Consider the following 19,309-nt stretch of genomic DNA (forward strand, 5'->3'; position numbering starts at 1 on the left):
TGTCAATTTTTGGAAGTCTTTAAAAGTATTCAAGATTTATCCTTATTGTCAACTTAAGTTTTTTTTCTTATACCTGGCACAGAGACCACTAATTATCTAGACCACTAACTTATCTCCTTTTTAATTTTCCCCTGATTTAAATTTCAGCAAGAAAGAAGGTTCAGGGATCTGTGAAGGAGAAGAGAGAGAAAAGAGCCAAAAATGTATTTGAAGAAATAATGACTGAAATTTTCCCGAACCTGAAGAAGAAAACAGATATCCAGGTACAGGAAGCACAGAGGTCCCAAATAAGATGAACCCAAACAGACCAACACCAAGACATATCATAACTAAAATGGCAAAAGTTAAAGACAAAGACAGAATTCTAAAGGCAGCAAGAGGAAAACTATGACTCATACACAAGGAAACCCCCATACCAGCTGATTTTTCTGCAGAAACTTTTCAGGCCAGAAGGGAATGACATGATATGTTTAAAGTGCTGAGAGGGAAAATCTACAACCTAGGATACTCTACCCAGCAAGACTGCCACTTAGAATTGAAGGAGAGATAAGGAATTTCTCAGACAAGAAAGTTCAAGAACCCCCATGGATGCTATCCAGTGGGATCCTGGAACCAGCAGCTCAGTGACTACTCCACTTGGGAAAGATGAACTATGGCATTTGTACTGCAAACCAGAATTCCTCTGTCTTTGGATTCAGACTGGACCTGGAACTGGGTCAAGACAAGACAAGACTAACTGCCATGATTACAGGGCAGCCACCCCATTGACAGCACCAATGCAGACGATTCTGGGAAGCTCTTGAGAACTCTCCCCTCTCTTTGACTCATGTCCCACCAGCTCCCTTCATCCTCCCACCACAGGAAAAGATGCTTCCCTTTTGTGTCCTGTCAGAACCCTTTCTGCTCTCTGCAGGGCACAGAGAGCCAGGCAAGAGCCAACGGGGCAGATGCACTTCCTTATGGGTCTCTCCCAAGGAAGGTGGTTCTAGAGCTCAGGCTGACCCAAGACCCCACTGCCCACCAAGATGACCTGGAGGAGTCCCAGGGTGCTGCGGAGGGGCAGGGGGGCTGAGAGCCTAGCATGTTCCTGCAAGCCCAGGGCGCATCTGCCCTGCACTTAGCGGGGAGGGTCATAGAACAGTGTCTGAAGCTTCTCTACGGCCTGAAGAGAATGGATTTCAGGTTCTTGAAGGGGCAAGGGGTCCTTGCCACCAGCACAAAGCCTTTCCCTGGCCTTGGAGGACAGGTCTTGCAGAAGTTGGTTTTGAGGGAGACGCCAAGGGATGCCAAGAGATGCCAAGGCAGCAATAGCTGCCCAACCAGTGATCTTGAGTTGAGACATCTGCAAGTTACTCTCAAATGGTGGAGCAAGTCATGTATACAGAGTGAGAAAGCAAACATGGGAAAATGTTAACCATGCATGTTGGAGTATAGAATATATGATGTTAGTATTTCAATTTTTTGGTTATGTTTCAAGTATTTTATGTTTTTGTTTTTTATTGAGTTTTGGGAACTCAAGTTCCAGTTTCTCTTTGGATGAAAGCAAGATGTTAAATTTCTGAGATGAAGGAAGAATGAAGGTGAGTGGCTGCTCAACCCTGGCATCTCAGCCCCTCCAGCCTGGGCAACACTAAGGAGCCTGGGGCAGGGCCTCACTACTTCTTCTGACCTGGCTCCGGGAGCCTCTCCTGATAAGCCCACAGGTACTGCCTCCTTTTTGCGCCTCGACAACTCAATTCGTGAAGCCTGAAGTTCTTTATCTACCTATCTTTGGCTCCAGTCCCCAGTGCAGAGTTGGGTTCTGTCTCTTTTGTTATGTCACGCAAATTAAAAAAAAAAAAAAATAGGAGTATGGGAGATTGAGATAAGCCAATGTAAACTATAGCAAAGAATTTGATTTTATTTTAAATGCACTAAGTTCATTCTCATCTCTCCCTAGAATTCCCACTAATATGTAAAATATCTCACCCAGAAAAATAACCTCAGATATGCAGATGACACCACCCTTATGGCAGAAAGTGAAGAGGAACTAAAAAGCCTCTTGATGAAAGTGAAAGAGGAGAGTGAAAAGGTTGGCTTAAAGCTCAACATTCAGAAAATAAAGATCATGGCATCTGGTCCCATCACTTCATGGGAAATAGATGGGGAAACAGTGGAAACAGTGACAGACTTTATTTTGGGGAGCTCCAAAATCACTGCAGATGGTGACTGCAGCCATGAAATTAAAAGACGCTTACTCCTTGGAAGGAAAGTTATGACCAACCTAGATAGCATATTCAAAAGCAGAGACATTACTTTGCCAACAAAGGTCCATCTAGTCAAGGCTATGGTTTTTCCTGTGGTCATGTATGGATGTGAGAGCTGGACTGTGAAGAAAGCTGAGTGCTGAAGAATTGATGCTTTTGAACTGTGGTGTTGGAGAAGACTCTTGAGAGTCCCTTGGACTGCAAGGAGATCCAACCAGTTCATTCTGAAGGAGGTCAGCCCTGGGATTTCTTTGGAAGGAATCATGCTAAAGCTGAAACTCCAATACTTTGGCCACCTCATGCGAAGAGTTGACTCATTGGAAAAGACTCTGATGCTGGGAGGGATTGGGGGCAGGAGGAGAAGGGGACGACAGAGGATGAGATGGCTGGATGGCATCACTGACTCGATGGATGTGAGTCTGAGTGGACTCCAGGAGCTGGTGATGGACAGGGAGGCCTGGCGTGCTGCAATTCATGGGGTCGCAAAGAGTCGGACATGACTGAGCGACTGAACTGAACTGAACTGAACCCAGAAAACATGTCTATAATGGCACCATTTCATTAGTGGAAGCTCGGAGAAGGCAATGGCACCCCCACTCCAGTACTCTTACCTAGAAAATCCCATGGACCGAGGAGCCTGGTGGGCTGCAGTCTATGGGGTCACAAAGAGTCAGACACGACTGAGCGACTTCATTTTCACTTTTCACTTTCATGCATTGGAGAAGGAAATGGCAACCCATTCCAGTGTTCTTGCCTGGAGAATCCCAGGGACGGGGGAGCCTGGTGGGCTGCCGTCTATGGGGTCGCACAGAGTCGGACACGACTGAAACGATTTAGCAGCAGCAGCAGAGACTCCTTGACAGCAGGAATTTCACCTTTGGGAGTAGCTTCTGAGCATGCTCAGACTTGGGGCACATCCAATGTTCCCAATGGCCTGGCTCTAGGTTTGTTCACTGTGGGTTCTCCTTCCCTTCTCCAGATCACATTGTGCAGGCGAGTCAGCAGTAAATCCTGCTTTATGGCTGCCAGTAATAATCGCAGCTGGTGCTGGGATTAAAAGCAAACCTAGACTCAGTTCCTGTCAAGTTAGATGGCAGACATTGCAGTTTGGGTTGAAGGACTTCAGACACAATGTAGACTACTAGCCTGGCTGACAGATGGTATGTTTCCTTCAATATTTTGTAGCTTTGTTCTTGGACAGCTTGCTTCCTAACTGGATGCAGTAGGAAGCACAAATGGGATGTACTGACCTTTTGCAAAAAAGGTTTAGTTTGATCAGAATGTAGAACACTTAACAAGATAATTAGCCTATCTTCTTCAGAAATTCAAAGACATCAGAAACAACAAAAACATACAAGTCAGGAGACAGTTCCAGGTAATAAGGACAAAATTTAGAAACTTTAATTGGAACATGGGGAAATATCAGTACCATAACACACACAATTCTTAACCTCTCTCAGGTATGTATAATATAGAGGCATATGTTAAATGTGTCTAATCGCTATATCCATACACATATAAGCATGTAGATATGACAGTTTTTAAACAATGGGAAATTTTATACCTTGAGCATTTATGAGGTAATGTTATTGAAATAATGTTAATGTACTTAGATTCGATCATTGATTATGGTTGTATAGGACAATGTCCTTAATATCAGGAAATACATGCTGAAGTGTTTAGCAGTGAAGCAGCCTTTTTGTCTGCATTTAATAAAGTGATATGAGTGTGTGTGTCAGCCCAGACAGAAAAGGAGAAAATGACTGTTAATTGCTCTATTTAGATGAACAGAATAGAGATATTTGTTGTATGAGTCTTTCCAATTTTCTGTTGGTTTGAAAATTTTCAAGGTAAATAATTGTCGGGGAGAGGGGTCAGAAATGATTATAAAACACAGGAAGCTGTGAAGAGCTGAGCCCTGGACTAAAAATTGGCTCTCAATCGGTCTCTCCCTTGCAGAAGGGTGTGACAATGACCAGTGCCACATACTGGTACAAGAAAATGTAAGTCACTGATGTAGGGTACAAACCCATGTAAAGGTCCCTTCCTGCCACCCAGGATTTGCCCTCCTTAGAAGAATCAGCTTTCTAACCTGGGAATCTGGTAAGTTGGAGGCTATCTTACATGTTTTACAGCTTCTGAATGAGATGTCCTGATTTTATATTGAAAAGTAAAAGACAGACAGAGGGTATGAGAAATTTATTTTCAGAAAAAAAAAACTCCACATGAGAGTGGAGTAATTTGAAAGCTGCCAGTTCCATCTAGGCGGCTTCCCTGGTGGTTCAGGGATGAAGAAGCCGCCTGCAATGCCAGGAAACATGGGTTCAATCCCTGGGTCAGGAAGGTCCCCTGGAGGAGGGCGAGGCAACCCACTCTACTATTCTTGCCGAATCAGACGCAACTGAAGTGACCGAGCAGCAGCAATTCCATCCAGGTATGTTAGATCTCTCTCTGTGGGTCCGAAACACAGACCTCTAGGATGGACTTTTGCTGAAGTTCAGCAGCGAGCAGCAGACTCTCAGGATCCTTCTCTGCAGAAATTCTGGTGGATATGTATGAGACTGCTGCTCTGCTTGCAGATGCCCAACCTGGGGGCAGAAATTTTTGCCTGAGTACCTTGGTTCCCAGACAGTTGGACACAATGAATATTTCCATGTAATATTCAGTTCAGTTCAGTTACTCAGTTGTGTCCAACTCTTTGCGACCCCACGAACTGCAGCATGCCAGGCCTCCCTGTCCATCACCAGCTCCCTGAGTTTACCCAAACTCATGTCCATTGAGTCAGCGATGCCATCCAACCATCTCATCCTCTGTCATCCCCTTCTCCTCCTACCCTCAATCTTTCCCAGAATCAGGGTCTTTTCAAATAAGTCAGCTTTTTGCATCAACTGGCCAAAGTATTGGAGTTTCAGCTTCATCAGTCCTTCCAGGGAACACCCAGAACTGATCTCCTTTAGGATGGACTGGTTGGATCTCCTTGCAGTTCAAGGGACTCTCAAGAGTCTTCTCTAATACCACAGTTCAAAAGCATCAGTTCTTCAGTGCTCAGCCTTCCTTATAGTCCAACTCACATGTAATATTAGGTACTCAATAACTAGGTGCTCAATAATAATTAGGTACACCTAATTAGGTGCTCAATTAGGTGTAATTTTGGAATGAAGTATGCATTCAGCCTTGGTTTCTATCACTCTGGGGTATAAATGTAGTGGGCACATTAATGTTTGAGTTCTTTGCTTTAAGCTGAAGAAAAAAAGTTTTATAATTTTGATTTGTATAAAAAGATGATAGCCAACAGAATGCATATAAAATAAGCTTTATTTTAGGATCTTTATAATCCCCCCACCTCCCAGGAAAAGGGACATGTGCTGAAGAGCTGATGAATGGTTTGCAGTGACATTATTCTGACGTATTCTCCATCCAAATCCTTGCCATTTGCTTCCAGCTGCTGCTGACTCTAGTTATCCACAGGAGGGAGATGGGAGGGAAAAGGGTTAGATTTTTCTCAAGATTATCTGTGAATATAGGCATCGGTGTCCCTTGGGCAGTTATATTTGTAGGCTGAAGGGCTGAGACTTCCACAAACTGGAGTAAAAATCTAAAGTAGTGTGAAATCTTCCTCTTCCTCTCAGATTTGGATTTTTCCTGTTTTGTTGTTTTTCTCATCAACTGGGGACTATGTTCTGTTGAAATAAGACAAAAATTTTCACACAGTTCCAGCATTAGTTGTCGCCTGAAACAGAAAACAAAACAAACCAAAAAAAAAGTGAGGATTTTCTGTCAGATTCTGCTGATACCTAACTGAGGTTGCAGTGAGCGCTAAGAGAGGAAAGATGCCATGTGCCATCTGAATGTGTTACGAGGATAAACTGTGGCAGTCAGCTACAATCTGGAAAGAGAAAGCTGTGCTAGCAGATGAGAGGAAAGTCCTCTGAAATATACCATCTGCCCTGTGGTGTGGAACATAGGGCACCCCTACCACCCCAAAACATTGATGGCCCTGCTCTAAACTGCTGCATGTGGTTTAGCCAGATCCCTCCCCCCTTCCCCCACCCCCACCCCCACTACCTCCACCTCCCCACCCCCCACCCCCTCTCACCCTGCTCAACATCAGTTTACTCTCCATTCTACTCTTGTGGAGAAAAAAGGAAAACCTTTCACACCTCTCAGGAGAGAGGTGCCTAGCTTCAAGCATGCGCATTCAGAAACAGTCTGTTCTAGGACTTCCCTGGTGGCGCAATAGATAAGAATCCGCCTGCCAGTGCACAGGATGTGGGTTCCATCCCTGGTCTGGGATCCATATGCCAGGAAGCAACTGCCCCATGCACCACAGCTACTGAGCCCATGCTCCAGAGCCCTCGAGCTACAACCACTGAAGCCTGCACGCACTAGGGCCCTCGAGCCACAGCTACTGAGCCGCTATGCTGCAACTCCTGAAGCCCATGTGCCCCAGAGTCAGCAAGCCGCAACTACTGAGCCTGGGTGCTGCAACTATTGATGCCTGTGCTCCTAGAGCCTGTGCTCTGCAACAAGAGAAGCCACTGCAACGAAAAGCCCGGGCACCACAATTAGAGAAAGCCCGCGTGTAGCAGCACACAGTGCAGCCATAAATAAATAAAGTAGTGTGTACATGTCAAAATAAAACAAAAAAGGCAGTCTGTTCTAGGAAAGAAAGGCTGTTTTAAATGGGAATCTGGCTCCTAAATCCATGTCCTATCCCTTTTAAATAGAAAGATGGTGCTATTGTGAAACCAGGAGGGTCCTCAGACACTATCAGTGCCTCGTGACTTATAATAAGAAATACATACTTGGTCTTCATCCCTGTTTCTGGCATAGAACTCTGAAAACCCTTGTAATTTCCTAAGCAATGGAGGGATAAAGGTACTTGTGTTTATATTAATAAAGCAACTTTTGGAAGCAAGTATTGCTGGGGGCTTCTTGCCAGGAAGGTCCATCTTGTAATGAGAGGGTTGGAACTTCCAGTCCCAGCCCCTGACCTATGGACGGGGAAAGGGGCTGGAGATTGAGGTCAATCACTGTGGCCAGTGGTTTCATCATTCAGGCCAGTGTAATGAGTTTCCATAAAGTTCAAAAGGTTTTCAGGATTATGAGAGCCTCTGGGTTGGTGACCACACGGAGGTACTAGGAGAGTACTAGGTACTAGGCTTTCTTTGAGAAGGCATGGAGGCTCCACACTTTCCCCCATGCCCTGCCCTGTGCATCTCTTCCATCTGCTGTTCCTGAGTTATATCCTTTTGTAATAAACTGATAGTGTAGTAAGTACAATGTTTCTCTGAGTTCTGTAGGAACAACTCTAGGAAATTAATTGAACCTAAGGAGGGGGTGGTGATATCCTGATTTCTAGCCAGTCAGTCAGGAGTTCAGGTAACAATCTGGGCTTTCAACTGCCCTCAGAAATGGACAGGGTGTGGAGGTGTGGGGTAATCTTGTATGACTGAACACTTAACCTGTGGCATGGGAAATCTCCCTTACCATGTCAGAACTGGTTCCAGAATCTAAATATATTCAAGTATACTTCCTTTGCCCCTGAGGAAACAGTAGGTCAAGAGGTTAAGTAGTAACTAAAGCTACATGACCTGTAAGTTGAGAAACCTAAGACTGGACTTCAGGCTTAAATAATAGAGTGAATTTTGTGATTAAATGGTGGGTTTCCTAGAGCCATTCCTGGAGCCTGGAGTCTGCAGACCTGTAGAGGGAGCATCTTTCTAGATAGAGAAAACTATGAAAATTATGGATTGTGTAATAGTGTTGTTCTCCACATCTTTTGTTTTGATAGCCAGATGTGGCAAGAGAAGAGAGCAATCTGAGAGTGGTCTTTCCCTGTGGGTTTTGACTGCTTATCTCTAGAATATGACTCAGGTAAGGTGGAAGGCTCTGATTTTCTCCCCTGATATCTGTGTTTTCATTGTACAACTGGGCAGTGGATTCCAAGATCTGCCTGTAGAAGTGAGAAGTGCATCCTGTTCCAGCAAATAATTACTGTTGAGTCAAGTTACACACATTTGCTTCCAAGGATGCTCTCTGTAGTTCCTTGTCCTGTGCTTCTGCCTCAGCCCAGAACAAAACCAGGAGTCAAGGGTGGGACTTCAGTGTGATGGGGCAGAAGCTTAACTTTCACCACCTGATAGTCTGTACTAAGATGGAACCTTATGGGGAGAGAAGCCACCTGAGGGGGGATGGACACTGGTGCTTAAACTCAGGAGCCATGGGTTCATGAGGAACCTGTCTCGTCTCCTGCATTACTGAGGAACCATGATAAGTGGACCCCAAATATGGGCAAGACTGATGATATTCTCGGAAAGCTAGAAAAGCCTAACGGGCACCATTCAGAAACTGTAATTAGCTAGAACATTTCAGGAAAGCTAAGATGCTTCATCTTAAATAATGAAGTTTATCTGTGCTGAAGCGTGGCAGAAGAGTTTCTCATGATCCCTTCACTCTCTGCACTCTGGTTTGCCCAGGGTTCCTCAGCTTGCATACATGCCAGTGGGGGCCAGAGAAAGGGGGGTGAGGTGTGGACCAGGGAGAATGCAAATGAACAGACACACCAGTGACATAAAACTTGGTCCCAGAACTGTATTCAGCCTAATCACTTTTTCAGGGTTAGTTCTTACAGTCTGCCTGCAGAGATGATCTCAATCAGTCTAGACAGAGATGGTGAGCAGGTAGAAGCTACCAGAGCTTTATTATTCAGTCTTCTGGTTGTTGGGGGGTTATTCTCTGGGTACTGGGAATACTCACTGGCTCAGTCTACCTCAGAGCTGGTCCTGCACATCACACACAGAGGCAATGCTGCTGGGAGGCTGGTGGGAGTCATGGCGACTGGAATGTATCAGATACTTTTCATCTAGTGAGTCCTCCAGGACTTCATTCACTTCTTCTCCCTGGAGCCCCATGCTGAGCCTGAGTAAGGGATGGAGAAGGAGGCAGACAAGACAAGAGATGAAAATAAGGCAACCAGCATCAACCTGACAGCTGGTGCTCATCTGAAGCTCATGGAAGAGGCACCAGAAACCAAAGGCCTATCCTCTCAGACAGAAAAAACATAACAATCCACTTCTAACTGGGATTTCAGTGTGCATAGAATAGGGGTAGGAGAGACAGCAGCATGTGTTCAGTGCACTGACCTCTAAATATGGATGAGGAAGGAGACTCAACGACTTCTCTAAAATATACTCTGACACACAGGACACTCAGAGTCCTATAATACAGACATTAAAATGCTATGGACAAATTTTATTCAAGAGTATGTGAAGGGGTCCATTGAATACTGGCTCCTGAGGGAATGTAACCTCCTAGGACTCTTGTAGCTTTTAGATCTCTCTCTCCATATATATATATATATTATATATATATATATGAATGTATATTTATACATATGACATGATTGGCTTTATTTTTCAAGATATTTCTGGCTATGAAACATTGGCCAACATATCTCAGGGCAACTGGGCAGAAACAGGCATTTCACTTCAGTTTTTAATCATATGGGTTTTCAGAAAATAGAGACCAGGTTTCTCTGGCTGGTTTACCTTTAGGTCAAAATGACTCAGTTAACTAAACTTGAAGAATTACTAAGAAATGGCAACTAATACAAGAACTTCAATGAGAACAGACAACATGGGTTAAAGGACACATCACTGTATGATGAATGAATGAAATAGCAACAATCAGCAGCTTCTGGTTTCTCCTGGACCTGGGACCTTTGGCCTCTGGGTCTCTTGCTTCAGGACTCCTCTCTAGGTTTCACCACTCCATTATCAGCCCTTCATCACTCAGAGTTACCTGGCTGCCAGTGACTCCTGTCCCTCTTCATCCTTCCTATCATGGTGATTTTCTGTGAACCGAAAATAGAGAGAGCTAGTGGGAAATTGAGCAGGTCCCATCTCATGCTTACTAATACAAGGGCCTATCTGACCAGAGACACAATACTCTATATGTTTGTTCAGAATGCTCTAGGAGAAGTACTCCAGGAGGGCTAAAGTTGCGTCTTTAGAGGAGCAGCCTGGCAGGCTTTCCTGAGCAACGGTGAACAATACATTGCTGGTTGGCTGAATCATCACCAGGACGTCTGCTATTGAGTAAAGGCAAAAAGTTCACAATGTCCTGTTCTCCAGTACTCGGGATACTTACCTGGCTGTCTTCTGCACTCCGTCAGCTCTAACCTTCATTTCCCCCACAAACTTGGTTGATGGACCATGGCTGTGAGTCCCAATACTGCTCTCACAGATACTCCAGCAACCACAGAGGAGCAAATACAACAGGAGAAACCCCCTGTTCTATCTAAATGACTGGACGGGGGGACCTCTGCTGATGAGTGTAAAGAGACTTCCCCATTTCTTTTTTTTTCTCTCCTGACCCTGTCCAGAGACCAGCCCATTTGCAGAACTGTGTTGTTGAGGCAGCTGAGCAGGGATGTTAACCACAAATGAAAACCTACTGCTCTAGTCCAAAAGGGACTAATTGTCTGAAAAGTGTGAAGAGTGTCCCCTACTTTTTTTTCTGTCTCAATTTTCTTGCCTTTTTGATCTTAGAGTAGCCCCCTGCAGTTCTGCAGGACAGTGTGACAGGAGAAACGACTGGAGAACCCAATCTTTCTGAACAGAGGAATGTGGAAGAGGCCCCTTGGGAACTGGAAAGTAGAGAAGAAATGCCAGAGAGAGGAGAGGCTGGGAAACGATTTACAGACTGTCAAAAATATTAGGGTTCATCCCCAAACTCAGTCTGTGTGGAACAGAGACAAGGAATCATGGCAAAGGATTAGAGAACTGAATTACCATATAAACCATCAGCTAGCCCAGACTAAACCTAGTGGCATGCTTGCTGAACTGACCCAAACAACACATCAAAGGCCCTGAACACTAAACCGATGTTGGAACTGCTACCCACAGAACGTAAGACAGAACTTGCAGTCTAAACCTAGAAGTGGTTGATTGCCTACTAAGAAATAATCCAGAGGGCTTAAATAGGATGCAGTGTCTCACAATATAATATTAAAAATGTCCAGAGTCCAATCTAAAAGGACACAACATAAAAAATATGTATATAATCACTTGTTCATATTTCAGATGAACAAAAAGGCATTTGACAAAAACAACATTAATTCAAAATAGAATTCTTAGCAAATAAGGAACTTCCTTAAATAAGTTGGAAGTTTTATTTAACTGGACCACGGCCTGCTCATATTTGTGTTAGGAGACAAAACTTCTTCTCTATTGTCAGCAGTCACCATCATAAAACAATAAAAAAAAGGTTTGCGTGTTCATGGAAATATGAATAAATAAAACAAAGACTAGCTCAACCTGATGAAAGACATTATGATCATTAATTAGAACACCCAATATTATTTTAAAAATGCCAATTCTCCTTAAATTTTTCACAGATTTAATGCAACGCCACTCAAAATCCCAATAGGGTTTTTTTATAGATAATGACAAATTGACTGTAAAATCTATATGGAAAGGCCAAGAACCCTGTTTTAGGCAAAGAGTTCTCAGATAAAACTAGACAATGATGATCCAATAAGTTGGACTTCAACAATATTAAGAAATTCTTCACTCTGAAAGAAAGTTAAGAGGATGAAAAGATAAGCCACAAACTAGGAGAAAATACTGACAAGTCAAATATCCGATAAAGGACTTGTATCCAGAAATATAAGGAACTCTCAAGACTCAATAATATGAAAAACTACTTTAAGATGAACAATATAGTGGACACTTACTTTTCCAAAGATATATGGATGATCAGTAGACATATGAAAAGATCTTTAAAATCGTTAGTCAATAGGAAAATGCAAATTAAAAATCACAATGATAAGCAACCACACACCTATTAAAAGACAAAAAGCCCAGAAACAACAAGCTGATAATATCAAGAGCTGGTATTGGGAACAACTGCAATCTAACTCATTGCTCAGGGGAATGTGAAATGGTTTTGTCACACTGGAAAACAGTTTGGTAGTTTCTTATAAGTTAAATGTACAATCTTATAATGTACACTTTAAGGATACATACACTCTCTTTAAGATAGTAAACAATCTACCTGCAATACAGGACATGGATTCGATCCCTGAGTTGGGAAGATCCCCTGGAGAAGGAAATGGCAACCCACTCCAGTATTCTTGCCTAGAGAATTCCATGGACAGAGGAACCTGGCAGGCTATACAGTCCATGGACTCACAAAGAGTCAGATATAACTGAGTGACTAACACACACACACACACACAAATGTACACTCACCATATGACTCAGCATTCCTACTCCAAGATATTTATCCAAGCAAAGTGAAGTGAAAATGTATTTTCACACAAAAATCTGTATGTGAATCTTAACTATGAATCATAATCACCCCAAACTGAAAACAATCCAAATGTCCTTCAGTGGATGACTGGATAAACAAAAAATGGTGCATCTCTATCATGGAATAGCACTCATCAACAAAAAGGAACAAACTACTGATACATTCTGGAGATTAAAAAAAAATCTAAAGGGACAAAAAACAGATCCAGTGGTTGCAGGGACTTGATTTGGAGGAAATGGTTGACTACAAAGAGGTACAAGGGAACCTTTACAAGTGATGGAGCTGTTCTGTATCTGGATTGTGGTGGTACTTTTACGTAACACTGTATACATTTTTCAAAACTCACAGAACTGATTCTACAGTGGGTCAGTTTACTGATATCAAGTATCTTAAAAACCAAAAATGATTGGATGGCTGCTGCCTCCTGCTCCAAAAGCCTGTGACGATGAAAGCAGTTTTAACAATGTGGTCTCCAGCCCCATATATTCTCCACTGTACTCTCGAGTACCATTGTCATGGTCCCCAGAATACAGGGTGAGAAGCAGGTATACTGTAAGCACCTGACAGTCCTCTTCTTTTCAAATTGTAACCCAAGTGCTGATATTAGGCTATTGATTGTGAAGGCATCCACTTCAAAGACAGCTATCTCAAAGGAACACGTGGGCAGCTACAGGGCCAGATGAAGAGGCAAGTTGCTCCACGTCTGAAGTTTCTCTTGTTTTAGAGATCCCTGATGTCTGACCCCTAGTTTTTCTTTCCTGCACTTTAATCACCAATAAAGAGTGAACCTATGAAATCCTAGGCACCCCACCCTCAACCCAAATTAGGCAGATCCACAGCCCTGTGCTGTCTCCCTCTTTTTACAGGTAAGTGGACCCTAACCTCACTGGGTAGCCCTGGGTGAGCCGTGTACCCTCCGGGAAATGTGAGTGATATACCTCGTGCTTTTCAAAGTTCCCTGATGATTGTAGCTGAAGTATATCTTGCAATGATAAGAACCACAAGGGTCAGTCCAGTGACAACATTGGCTCCTTTTTGGAATATGTCTGTGGAGGCTCGCCTTGGGCCCAGGGTTGGACTCCCAGGTATTTCTAGCTGATAGCTTCACTCTGGAGTGGGTTGCCACTTCCTTCTCCAGAGGATCCTCCTGACCCAGGAATCGAACCCATGTCTGTATCTCCTGCATTGGCAGGCAGGTTCTTTACCAGCTGAGCCACCAGGGAAGCTGTCCTGTAGCTGAGAACACCACAGAACTACAGGACACCTGGCTGCAACGTCACTGTGGGAATTGTGAAGGTGTGGCGTCTCATGTGAGGCTAGGACCTCTGGAGGAGCTAAGTGTTCTCAGAGCCTATAAGATAACTTACCAGTGGAGAGTTTGCTGGCAAGTCTGTCTGCCAGCTGGCTTCCTTGGGTCAAGAGTTCACAGAATCTCTGTCTCTGGTAGTAGGTCATGTCAGTGCTCTTGAGGAAACTCTCAAAAGTCTTGATTGTGTTCTTTGCATGCTGTGTGAATAGATGACAGACACCTTTCCCTTCCTGTATCTTCCTTCGTAAGCAGGTCAGTTCTCGGGCCTGAGCCTCAATCAGGGAATCATATCTCCTAAAGTGGCAAAGAAAAGTAAAATGTAAAAGTGAATGTCATGAATGATAAAGTTATGGAAATTTCAGCAGAGGTGTGTCTTTGATTACTTGTAAGGAATTTCCCAAGTTGAATACTTGCACAGGTTGTGTGACTTGCCTGTAACAGAAGGAATGAGGAAATAGTATTGGATTTGTTTCTTTCTTTTTCTTTAACGTCACTTAAAAAAAAAAAAAAAGCCCCTTCAGTTCCTCACTTCAGTCCACATCCATTTTAGTGTCATATGCATCATCAAGCATTATACAGAAAGTGTGGCCAACTGGGGGTGGGGAAGCCAGGTACAGAAGTGTTGGACAGGTACATCTGGGATTAACTGAAAGGATGAAAAGAGAAATCAATGAGAGGGTCAAGATGAAGAGCATTCCTCTGAATGACATGAAGATAAGCTATTCTAACAGGTAAGGAGGCACTCAAGAGTAATTAAAATTCTGAGTAACAATTACATGACTCTGTCTTGGATTTCACAGCTTTCTAATTTTGTACAAATATTTTTTATAGATTCCCAACTAGAATGTGAGCTCTGTGAGGCTAGAGACAGTCCATATGACCCAGTGTACAGTACATGGTAGAGCATACACACCTGAGTAGGCAATCAGTTAATACTTAAAACCACATAATCCTAATGCTAGACTAGATATTAATAGTCATCTACCCCATCTGATGCTTGAATCTCCTCAATACTAAGTAATCATACGCAGATTGTCTTTCATAACTCGATTCCTTAGAATTCCTATAAAGTGTCAGAAGAGTGGAAGGCAGAGATTAGGGAGAAACAGGGTCTCCAGACCTAGGCCTCCTTCAGTCAAGTATCTCTGCTTTAGTGGCTCTTACACATCTGAGCTTCTCAGATTTCATTTTAACCAAGATTGAGACGATGTCTTCAATGCCACAATCTACCCTATCTATGAAAGTCTCTAAGGGTAGGCAATACTGGGCCTTGCAAATTAATAATTCATTTTCCAGGTAACGACTGCTCAGTTACCTCTCTACCTAATAGCCCTACCAGCTAACAGTCCACATAGTCTGATACTTTTAGAAATAAATCAATCAATCAAAGGTGGGGAAGAGAAACATTATTATCATGAAAGGCAATTGGGAACATTAGAAATTAGGAGTGTCCCTTCCCAGTCATGGCTAAGCCCCAACCTAAGGGCAGAGGTCCTCCTGGTCCCCAGGCTGCCAGCTGCCAGGGACCTAGTCTTACAGAGGCCCAGGCCTGAGGCAGCATAACCTGGGGCAGCCATCATCAAGAAACCCCTCTCAAGAGCCAGGGCTCTTTTGCCACCATGGATTCCTCTAGTCAGGACTGTATAACTAAAACAGTTACAGGGTTTTTTTAGCTTACTTCCCAAATGTGACTTGCAGCTTTGTGTCAGCACTTTGTTCTCATGTATGCTCTATTGTAAAAACCAAATCTAATATTTAAAAAAAGATGATAAGTACTAGGCCTATAAAAAGCAAGAACAGGTATAATAATTACAGCTAATATCGTTGAAAGTTCCACATGTGTGTGAAATGGTTCTAACTGCTGGTCATCATGCATTTAATCTCCATAACCCTCTGAGGCAGACACTGTTAGTATTTTTATTTCACAGATGAGGTCGCTGAGACTCATGGAAAGTTGAGTTCACTTGCCCATTACTAATTCATAAACCACATTTCCAGAATTCCAATATGAGCATGTGAGCTCATTTTATTCATATATTACTTCAGGGAGAATCCAGAGACTTACCTAGTCCTCCATTAGTTCCCACAGCCCCACAGGCTGTCTTTGTCTAGCTCTGTGCCTGTGTATACATTTCTGCCCTTCTCCCTGCACAAGTTTTCTCTTTATTCTACCTCCCTGGGCTTCCCCACTTAACACACTTCCCACACAGCTTCCTTCTTACCCAAGCCGTGTAGCCAGTCTCCTCTTCTCTGCCAGATTCCCTTCCTCAAAGGGCATTTCCTCCTCCAGCACAGATTCAACGAGGTCCTTGTACTCTTCACAGTCTGGGAAAACAGAGACTGTCTCAGGGGAAGCTGGCCCTGCCGCTGTGGTCCAGCCTTCAAGGGAGGCGGAGGGGCCACCCCAGGACAGATATCACCTGGGTACCAGGTTCCATGCAGGGAATCCCACATCTGATTCCTCAGCCTCCCAGCTACTAGCATTTGAGTCCCCCCAAATTAGAGCTGGGGAGAGAGAACCTCATCAGTTCAGTTCAGTTCAGTCGCTCAGTCGTGTCGGACTCTTTGCAACCCCATGAATCACAGCACGTCAGGCCTTCCTGTCCATCACCAACTCCCGGAGTTCACTCAGACTCACGTCCATCGAGTCAGTGAAGCCATCCAGCCATCTCATCCTCTGTCGTCCCCTTCTCCTCCTGCCCCCAATCCCTCCCAGCATCAGAGTCTTTTCCAATGAGTCAACTCTTCGCATGAGGTGGCCAAAGTACTGGAGTTTCATAGAGGGTAAAATAACTCAAGATGATTCAACCAGAACAAAGCAAAGTCAGAATTCACATACTCTGAGTTGTGACTCCAAATCTTGGGCCACTTTACCAAACCTTGCAGCCTCTTAAGGAAAATATGAACCTGGGCACACAGTAGGAATTCCCTGTGTGTTTGGGAATCCTCCAAGGACTATAGGGCTGACAGTGCTCCCATGTTGAGAGTTTCGATAATCCCTCAATATTCCCAAGATTTTAAAGTTTATCTAGATACAACTGTGTAAAAACGCACATGAAGGGGAAAAAACCTGAAAGACATGCTCAATGCTAACACGTGCTGCGTTAGGTTGGTGGGAGAACTAATACACAGTGTTTGCCAAGGAAATGGCAACCCACTCCAGTATGCTTGCCTGGAGAATCCCAGGGATGGGGGAGCCTGGTGGGCTGTAGTCCATGGGGTTGCTAAGAGTCGGCATGACTGAGTGACTTCACTTTCACTTTTCACTTTCATACATTGGAGAAGGAAATGGCAACCCACTCCAGTATTCTTGCCTGGAGAATCCCAGGGACGGGGGAGCCTGGTGGGCTGCCATCTATGGGGTCACACAGAGTCAGACACCACTGAAGTGACTTAGCAGCAGCAGCCAAGGCCTTGTTCTAACAGATTTTCAAGAATTATCATCCTGAAATCATCACCTCTCTCTGAGGAGGTAGAGACTATTCCTGTTATCATTACAGATGAGGAAACTGAGGCATGGAGAAGATGAACAACTTGGGTTTGAACCCTGGAAGTCTGGCCTCAGGGCACACACTCTTAATTACTACACTGTGTTACCTATACTGGAGAAGGCAATGGCACCCCACTCCAATACTCTTGCCTGGAAAATCCCTTGGACAGAGGAGCCTGGTAGGCTGCAGACCATGGGGTAGGGAAGAGTCGGACACGACTGAACGACTTCACTTTCACTTTTCACTTTCATGCACTGGAGAAGGAAATGGCAACCCACTCCAGTGTTCTTGCCTGGAGAATCCCAGGGACGGGGGAGCCTGGTGGGCTGCCGTCTATGGGGTCGCACAGAGTCGGACACGACTAAAGGGACTTAGCAGCAGCAACAGTTACCTATACATGAAGATGTTGAGTGACATCTTTCTTCTTCTCCAGTTTTAAAAAAAGCTGTATTATGATCATAATAAATGATGTAAACAAACAAGCAAACCCTTACATTCTCATACCTGAAAGCTCTTTTCACTTCTTTGATAACTAGGCTTTAATTTTTACTTTTTGATCCATGTCAATAAGTTGGATAGCAAATTTTATCCCCCATTGGTTTATTGAAAACTAATGGTAGAAATTTGAAAGCAAACTCAACTTCTGCATCAGTAAGCATTCTCCCCATTTATTCCTGTCCCCCTCGGTCCTCATTCCCATGTTCCTCAGTCACTATAGCTCCACCTCTCCCCTTGCTGTGTGCTACTGATGTTCTCATTTCCAGATCTCTGTGGTTCAGTTGGGAATAGACAGCTTTAAGGACCTTTAAGGCAGGCAGGGCGTCCTGTCGCTTCTTTCTTCCCTAGTGCAGCTAGCACAGTGCTCTGCAAATGGGTGCTCACAAAAAGTTTGCATTAAATCCTCAGATGTTTAAGCCAACAAGGATATTATATGTTTATAGAATCTAATATACATTCCTGAGACAGAAAAAAAGTCTGGTGCCTGAATGAGATCTTAGCCTCTATTCCTCCCTATACTCTCACTGCAAACTTTACCCCTTTGTTCATCAGTGTCTCCATCCTCTGAGAAGTGAGAGTTAACTACCTGCTTCCATCTTTGTAGGTGTAGTACGGATGCAATTTATTTTGATGAAGGAGGGAAAAGAATACAGTTTGAGGGTGTTTTGTTTCTTAGAGGGAAGACAATCATTTACCACTATGGTGACTGTGACCCCAAGGACTTATTGTATTTCTGCAGCTCGTTTGCCAGGGAGTAAACAGTAGCTTGGGACGTGAGCAGTTTCTCTGTGAGGTCTCGAAAGTCCTGTTTGCTTTTTTCCAGCTGGGAGTGCAAGTACTGGTTGGTTTCCAAGAGGCCCATTTCTGTCCTCAAACCAGAGAAAATGGTGTGAGATACTGCCATGCTGAAGCTTCGGGTGGAAGAAGCAGAGCCAGAACGTGGAGAAAAGAAACCCAAAGAAATAAGAAATTAGAGACAAGTGAATGGATTGTGGTGATGAATGTTTAGCCTGGTAAATTATTAAAATAATTAAAGTATACAATTATAATGAGTGGGTGAGAATTACAGTATGTAACTTTTGCTTTAATAAGATTTCATTTAGTGGAAAAAATGTATTAAGCATATTTTTAAAATGAAGATGCAATTTATTACTTACTTTGGGGCCTACTTTGTCAGCATTCCTCAACGATGAGAATCCTTAACTGTAAAAATGAGGCACCTGAAGCCAAAGCTCAGAGCTCAGGCTCTGACAAGAGTGCCAGAGAGAGGACCCAGCGTGCCAGGTAACCACGTGGAATTGCAATAACAGAACTGGAAGGTGGGGGTGTCATGGAATCTTGGGAGCTCCTGTATTCTAGTTGACTAGGCCAAACTGATACTCAAGGCCACCTGGTCTATTCTGAAGGTTGCCACTGATGGGGACATTCCCTCAGTGGCCAATATTTGT

At 43.8% G+C, this 19,309-nt stretch overlaps 1 protein-coding gene across 1 annotated transcript; it reads right to left on the minus strand.

The window, feature by feature from the left end:
* Nucleotides 1-5,578: 5,578 nt before the first annotated feature.
* LOC129656061 (neuroblastoma breakpoint family member 6-like protein) lies at nt 5,579-19,106 on the minus strand. Its single transcript, XM_055586855.1, has 7 exons — nt 19,019-19,106; nt 18,588-18,772; nt 16,095-16,197; nt 13,931-14,166; nt 10,050-10,101; nt 9,006-9,167; nt 5,579-5,976 (listed from the first exon to the last, which is right to left on the minus strand). The coding sequence occupies exons 2-6, from the start codon at nt 18,763-18,765 to the stop codon at nt 9,020-9,022; spliced, it is 717 nt and encodes a 238-aa protein (XP_055442830.1). The 5' UTR covers nt 18,766-18,772; nt 19,019-19,106; the 3' UTR covers nt 5,579-5,976; nt 9,006-9,019.
* Nucleotides 19,107-19,309: the final 203 nt, after the last annotated feature.

This window comes from Bubalus kerabau, chromosome 6 (assembly GCF_029407905.1).
Source record: "Bubalus kerabau isolate K-KA32 ecotype Philippines breed swamp buffalo chromosome 6, PCC_UOA_SB_1v2, whole genome shotgun sequence".
NCBI classification, from domain to species: Eukaryota; Metazoa; Chordata; class Mammalia; order Artiodactyla; family Bovidae; genus Bubalus; species Bubalus kerabau.